Consider the following 7,749-nt stretch of genomic DNA (forward strand, 5'->3'; position numbering starts at 1 on the left):
GAGCGAGTGGCGACCACCACCCGTGACCGAGATAGCTCAATTAGGTTCTTGCCTTGGCTCTGCCCCTTTTGTTCTTGCGGCACCAAATTTGTAGTCGGAGGCGAGTCTCTGGCGCCAACAAGGGTGGCTGGGGGTGCGGCAGGGGTGGGGCTTTCCATTCCGCTGCTCATCGGGGCCGGTGAAGACCTACGGTGGGGATAGTGGCGGCGGCAGCAAGGTCAGTCGGGAAAGATGTGGGCAAATGAGTAGCGAGATTGGGGCTAATTTCTACTGAGAACGGTCATGGTGAGTCTAAATTTGAGGAAGTGGAAGACAATTTATAGGGGAAAATATCATATTTCAGAGATTTTTGTTTTGACGGATGTGCTAGCTCTTGCTTACTTTTTTGAAACAATATTAAATTCAATTATGACTTTTGAAGGATCAGTTAGAGATGCTCTTATAGGAAGCCAATCGGACGGTTGGCGACGTGGCTGGTCGTGCCACAACGACGGCTAAAGATGGACACAATGAAAGTAACTTAGCTAGTAACATAATACACCATAAGGTAAGTTTGCTTGTGTTGCATGTTGTTAATGAGGAAGATATTTGCAGTAACATAAAATATATTACCGTGACATGCCAAAGAAAAATAAGTCTACATAAATAAAGACGTGTATGATATCCACAATGAAGATTGTAACTTATGCATGTTATTAGTTGACCAGCCTAACACCTACTCCTTTTGTCCCATAATGTAAAGGCGTTTTTGACACTACGCCATAAATAACAATGATTCTGAGCCAGCTCGGAGTTTGCATTGCAAAATGAGTAACCATGTCGTTTTTTGGAGCCAAGAAGTTTTACATCACATTATATATGGAAATTTACAACACGACGCCTCACATGAAGACAAATAGCCCAACACCAAAAAAATAATTTAAACTTACACTACTACAAAACACCAAAAAAGAAATGCAAAATACACAGTCACATGCATAGATGGATCTCCCCGCATCAGCGTGGACGCACGCATGCCATAAACCTCCATGTCGTTCATCGAAAATTCTTAAGCCTCCAGTGGCTTGCAGACGATGGTGGCGTGCTTGAGGATCTGGTTGCTGAACTGCCCGGGCTTCTCGGTGGTGTCGATCTTGTCCTGCCCGGGCGGCGGCAGCAGCTGGAAGTTCTGCACCAGGCGTCCGAGCGTGATGCCGATGATGGGCAGCGCGAGGATGATCCCGGGGCAGCTCCGGCGGCCGACGCCGAAGGGCACGAACCGGAAGTCGTTGCCGTGGGCCTCGACGGCCTTCTCCTCCTCGAGGAACCGCTCGGGCCTGAACTCGTCGGCGCGCACCCACCGCTTGGGGTCGTTGGCGAGGAACCAGGCGTTGACGAGGATCTTGGACTCGGCGGGGATGTCGTAGCCGGCGAGCTTGGCGTCGCTGAGGTTCATGTGGGGCACGAGGAGCGGGATGGCCATGCGGAGGCGGAGCGTCTCCTTCACCACGGACTGCAGGTAGGGGAGGCGCTCCAGGTCGGGCTCCGTCACCGCCACGCCGGCGCCGAGCACGGCGACGATCTCCTCGCGCAGCTTCTGCTGGATGTCCGGGTGGTTCACCAGCTCCGCGATGCCCCACTCGATCGACCACAGCGTCGTCTCAATGGCTGCAAAGGATCAATCCAAGCTCCGTCATTGTGGACATTTGTCGCATCGACAATTAATTATTAATTATGGCGGCAAATGGGGTTGTAAAGTTGAGCTAGAAAACGAAGTTCGGTGAGAGATCACGTGGACGCAGCTCTGGCTAGTACACCATTTGCAAATACTGGTATATTTTTTACAGCTCGGAGTGTACTCCTAGGCTCTCCGCACGTTCAAGGAATAATACTGGATCATGAAGAAAGTGTGTGCTTGTGTGATTAATTAGGAATAAAAAGGTTAGGTGTACTGTATGCCTGCGTGCATGTGCCGGCTAAGCGCCGCTTAGTTAAGAATAAAAAGGTTAGGTTACGGCCTCTTTGATCATAAAGTTTCCAATCGTGCGTGGTGCTTTTCATTAACAAAGAAATGGTCGTCGCCGACAACATCATGGCTACATCATATACATGACTAAGACTACGTACTTAACAACAACCACTCCACTTCATGAGAAAGTATGAGTAGTAAGTACATATGTTTAGCTGATGATGAAATTTACCTGCGACGTTGATGTTCTCGACGATGTAGAGGACGTTGTCATGGTTGATCTCGCCCTTTCTCTCGGCCTCCAGGATGTGGTCCATGGCGCACCTGATCTCGCCCGTCTTCTCCAACGCCTCCCTGCAAATGTCATGTCGGATAAGTTAGGGACCCGTACCCATTAATTTCCCAGTTGGACAACTAGGTGCCAAGTAGCTCGGCGTACAGTAAAATGCAGCCATGTTGCTATGCTGGTTTGTTAGCATGATCGATCCGTCCAATTCAATAGAGGAATAAGCTAACAGCTCCATTATCGTACGTGGTCCCACATGATGTGTAACATGCAATGGAAAATGGCAAACCAGGAGCACTACAACTAGCCATTTTAGCCATTTTCTAAAAAAAAACTAGCCATTTTAGCCTGCTTTGTAACTTGTCATTTTTCCCCATGGCTTACTAAGCAGATGGCGATCTGGTAGACCTGCTCCAATCAGACGAACAATTCAAATAACTTATGTTTGACGCTTTCCACTGTCGGTGTGATCGTGAATGAGTCGGACCTCCAACCGCTTCAGAAAGCAATTTCACCAATTAAAGCCTTTGCTTTGAAAAGGCCGATCCATCACATGATGCGCGGTTGTTCACGTAATCATCAATCTCTGCATGCTACGCCAAGCAAAGGTTTCAAGAACACGCAGCCGTATGGACAAAGACAGATCTCAAGTCCCTCCCATCTTGTTGTGCGATGTCAAAACTATTGAGGCATCTGGGTTATGGGAGCATGGCTGCATCGGGCAGCGTTCTAATGGGTCATTGCGTGCTGGTTTGGACGAGAGCGACACGATGGCTGGTGGCCTTGAAAAGGTCAAGTGTAGGCGCAAAGATAACTTGTGCCGAGAAGTTTGACGACCATGCTGCTCCACGACGTTACCGACGTCGCTATCATCGTGATCTGGATGACCACATCAGCCAGCCACCTCGTGGAATGGAACCCCAGCTAACTTGTGCAGGTAGGAGCGCCACCAAACTCGCTCTCCAGCTCACCACCGATTCACTGCAACCGGTCAGCTACCACCGCCGGCCGGCCAGCACCAACCAACGCAACCCACGCACGACGAGTAAAGAAATGGAAGCTGGCGCAAGTGGAGCCAACATGCGTGTCCAATTTGGCGTGCCTACTTGCTTATAGTAACATGGAGTCATGGATTAACGCTAGGCGCACGAATTAATAATTATAGTAAGAGACAATCAAGCACTAGACTGCTACTGGTATAGTGCTGGAGTGCTTACTTGCGCGGTTGGACGAACTGGTCCTCGAACACCTTCATGCGCTTGGTCTTGAGGTTGGTGCAGCGGTTGAGGTAGCGGCGGAGGAAGGGGCGGAGGACGGGGATGAAGTCGCCGTAGTTGTAGTCGAAGCTCTGGGAGAGGATGCTGCGCTCGGCGTTGAGCGCCTTGAGCTGGTTGAAGAGCGGGTCGGCGGTGCTCTCGAAGCGGCGGTCGAACATGATGCGGAACATGTCGTTGTACATCATGAGCTGCAGCCTGCGGCGCACCACCACGCCCGCCGCCGCCGCCGCCGGGTCGGCCCTGAGGTCCTCCACCACCAGCCGCGCCTCCTCCTCCCACCCCGCCCGGTTCTGCGCCACCACCTTGTTGGTGAAGAAGGGCACCGTCATGATCCGCCGCATCTTCCGCCAGTGGTCGCCGTACACCGTGAACACCATGTCCTGCATTTGCGCGTCAATTACCAGCGTTAATTAGACGCCCGTTAATTAATTACTTCCGCTACTATGCGATCGAGGAGCAGATTAAATCAGGACGATTAATAATTGATGGATTTACCTGGCCCTTGCCGGTGAAGATGTCGAAGACGACGTTGCGGGTGCGGGAGCCGAACTCGACGCCCTGGGTGTGGAGGACCTCCTTGGCGAGCTCGGGGCTGGAGACGACCACCAGGTTGCGGACGCCCATGCGGAGGAGGAACACCTCGCCGAACCGCCTGGCCATGCCCATCAGGTTGCGGTGGTTGAGGTCATCGCCGACCTGCAGCCAGTTGCCGACGATGGGCGCGCCGGAGGGGCCCGGGGGGAGGCGGAGGCGCTTGCCGGCGAGCTTGGCGACGGCGATGGCCAGCACCGCCGCGGCGAAGAGGCCCAGCAGGGCCTTCTCCAGGAGGAGCACGTCCATCGGGGGTAGGTGCGGTGTGCGGCTCCCGTGTGCCTGTGTGTGTCGTGTCGCTGGTGGGGAGGGGCGGGCCGATCTGCCGAATTAATTTGACGGACGATTGCGCAGCGGTGGGGATTTTATAGCGGGGGGTTTTGACGGAGGTAGGTGGCGGGCGGATGTGAAGTGGTACACGGGGTCGGCGATTCTGGTGGTGTGGGAAGGCGTACGGGTGGCGGGGTGGGTGGGTGTGTGGGTGGTGGTGCGGGCCCAGCTGTGGTCCGGAACCATTTTTTTGGGGGGCGGGCATGGGCTAATCGGGAAAGAGGGCCGGCGGGCTCGTGTTTGGTGGGTCAAGGAGTTGGGCTGGTCAAAACGCACAAGTCGCAGGGGTGAGTAGAGACATAGTAGTACATGGCGGCCGGAGCGCCACCAACCGCACGCAGAAACTGTTGGCCGATCTCGTGGCCGGGTCAAAGCGATGAAAATGGCGTTTCCGGCCAGCAACGCGACCACGAGTTTGCTGGCATCCTGAGAACTAGAGGGGCAGCCGCGCGAAGCGTAAGGTACGGTGACAACTGACAACACAACCACTGTGTTCCGCAGCCGCGTGTTGCGTTAGCCACCTCCTCCGCTTGGCATGCGTCGGTCGCCTCGTCGTGCCTCTGAACCCCGACCTTCTCCGGCACCGGCGACCAGCTCCCACCATTCACCGACAACGTCAACTCCCTTCTCCTCCTTGGGCGACATTTCGGCCAGGGTGTCCTCACCTCCGACTTGGAGATCGGCGTTGTGGGAAGAATCGGCCGTGGCGTCCCATTTTCTACGGGTCTGCGTCATGGGAAACGACGGTGAGGTTCCTAAAAGCATCTCTGGCCGACCCTTTAAAATGTTTTAAATTCTTTAAAAAATATATTCGAGGAGTTAAATTGGACCTAATTGAATCCTCAAACTATATTAACTCAAAAATTATAAACGCCGCGTGGGCAAGCCTTCAAATCCACTCAGTCACGGCCAGTTCTCAAGGAAAAACACCCCCTCCCCCCCTTGTGCCCGCTGCTCATCCGCATCCATGTCGGCGCCGTCCTCCTTGTCTCCGCCGGCTACCACGCACTACCGTCGACACCCTGTAGCAGCTGCCGCCCTTCCGCCCCATTCCGATTTGCTCGTCGGTCGTCGTTGGAAGACGCGTCTACACCCGTCGCCAAATCGACGCACCTACGTCCCCGAGAGTGATTTGATCCCTGTAAGTAATATAATCGGCTTGCCCTTGGCACAATTAAAGATTTGACCACTTGTTGCACCATTGCACGTTTGTTATAAATGACATTCTTACAATTATTCTTGTGATCAAACAAACCATCAAAAAGTCTTTGTAGCGTTTACACTTTTACAATGACTCCTCACTAACTTTCATTAACAACTATTTTTTATTCTTGTTAGGATCGATACTCTTACTTACCAAAAATGTATACAATAGATTACCTACACTTATGAGTTATCAGACCTCACTACATTTGGAAGAGCTAAGCTCCCCTTACCTGCAAAACCTTTGTATGGCTTGCTTTCAGTATAGAATTTGGGCATCCGATCGTCGTTAAGGCATGGCATTCAGGGTTATATGAAGCCTTGCTACTTGATGTGCTAGTAGGATGAAGGTATCATCGACCACTCTCTCATCCAGTGTGTATGAGTGACATACTTGGTGGCACTGTCTCAACAGATGTTCCCAAAGTGAACTCAGGGGTGGAAGATGTTGAGAAAAAATGAGGGCTTGCTCAGCAAATGACTATTCAAGCTACTCACCGAGGGCGGGTATGACAAGATTTGCTTAGAAGTAAGTATCTCGCCTTTAAAACCTTGTCACAAGTAATTGCCAAGCCGGCCAATTTGCTGGCAATGATTGCATTTTTAACACGCAGACAGTTTCAGATTTTTTGCAAGACATTTTCCAAGGCTATCAGCTTGATCCAGATGTGGTCCTCTTTTTGCCGGGAGGAAGGGCTGGACGTCTACGATCTATGGGTATAACCTATGGGAAGCGGTTGATCAAAGGTTTATGCAGCCGATTTGGGCAGCGTAGCAATATGATGTATGACACATGAACGTTCATACTCCTTCTGTTTCATAATGTAGTGCACATAGATGTTTTGAAAAGTGAAGCATCACAAATTTTGACCAGATTCGTTGAGAAAAGCATTTACTTCTAGAATGCCAATCTTATATCATTAGATTCATTTTTTTGCGAAAATATTATTAGATTCATGAACTTTCATACTTTATATATATACTTGGTATTGTAGATATAAATAGTTATTTGTACTAAATTGATCAAAGTTTTTAAAGTTTGATTTTTCAAAAAATCTATACGCGCTACATTATGAAACGAAGGGAGTATTTTCTTGTTCTTGTCGGTTGATCTTCTCTTTGCTTTCCCACGTGGGCCTTATATCGCTATTTGAGTTGTTTGGGTGTTATAAACAATGCAATAATTAAATGGAGATTGCGTCATTGCGTGCATCAATAAAAATCAAGTCTAAAATAAAGGTCCAAGCCTGATTTTCGTGAGGTTAGAAGTTCCAAATCTTGTACTAGTCCAAGTTCAAGGTCCTCCAACTCAGAGCTGGTTCAAACTTGATTTTTATTGTGTCTGGTAGTTCAAAATATTCTTTACGTAGGTGATTTGTATCATTGGATGATCACACACACCGTTGTTATACTGAACACGAGCCTGTCTGGTGATCCGTGAACACATGCGGCAGCATCCAGCAGAGCAGAATCTAACCATAAGATCAGCAAAAAAACTTGGGTTGTCTGGTCGACTAGCCTAACAAAGCAGAAAGAAACAAACAGAGGCATCGAGCAACAAACAGTGGGAACGTTTCAGCAGTAACACACATATGGGGCCGTTTCCAAATAACACCCCAAAGTGCTTAGGACCATTTGGATCTTGCATACGTGCATCAAGAAGTCAAGGCTCCTAAACTGGATCAGTTTCTTAATTTGGTCAAGGCAAAAACCTGCACAATTCAAAGGCATTTGACATCACTGAGCATTTCAGCAGCATGTGAGATCACCACCATCATCAAGAGAGCAATTAGCAGGAATCACTCTTCTCCTAGAGCTGTCGGTTTTCGAGCTCGACGACTTTCTCTTGAAGAGCTGCCACTTGCCAGTTGAGTCGAAAAAACACTGAATAGAATAGATACAGGTACGCTCCAAGCAAAGCAATATTTAGCCGCGGGATCCCCTTGACTTGCCTCATCGACTTGTCAATATCCTACAGGTTTTCGACGCAGAGGCCGGGGATAACCTCCTTTCCGGAAAAAAATATCCTACAGGTTTTCGAGCGCATACTTCATAGTCTCCTCCTGGCTGCACTGCTCCAGAAATACAACAAGTTACGTGGGTCAAAAAAAGAA

The 7,749-nt window shown here is 50.0% G+C and overlaps 1 protein-coding gene across 1 annotated transcript; it reads right to left on the reverse strand.

Moving 5' to 3' along the window:
* Positions 1-762: 762 nt before the first annotated feature.
* LOC125543167 (trans-cinnamate 4-monooxygenase) lies at positions 763-4,446 on the reverse strand. Its single transcript, XM_048706420.2, has 4 exons — positions 4,007-4,446; positions 3,452-3,891; positions 2,181-2,302; positions 763-1,647 (listed from the first exon to the last, which is right to left on the reverse strand). Exons 1-4 carry the CDS (start codon positions 4,349-4,351, stop codon positions 1,049-1,051), a joined length of 1,506 nt encoding a protein of 501 aa, XP_048562377.1. The 5' UTR covers positions 4,352-4,446; the 3' UTR covers positions 763-1,048.
* Between the last annotated feature and the right edge of the window lie 3,303 nt (positions 4,447-7,749).

Source organism: Triticum urartu, chromosome 3A (assembly GCF_056163025.1).
Source record: "Triticum urartu cultivar PI428250 chromosome 3A, HENAU_Tu73, whole genome shotgun sequence".
NCBI classification, from domain to species: domain Eukaryota; kingdom Viridiplantae; phylum Streptophyta; class Magnoliopsida; order Poales; family Poaceae; genus Triticum; species Triticum urartu.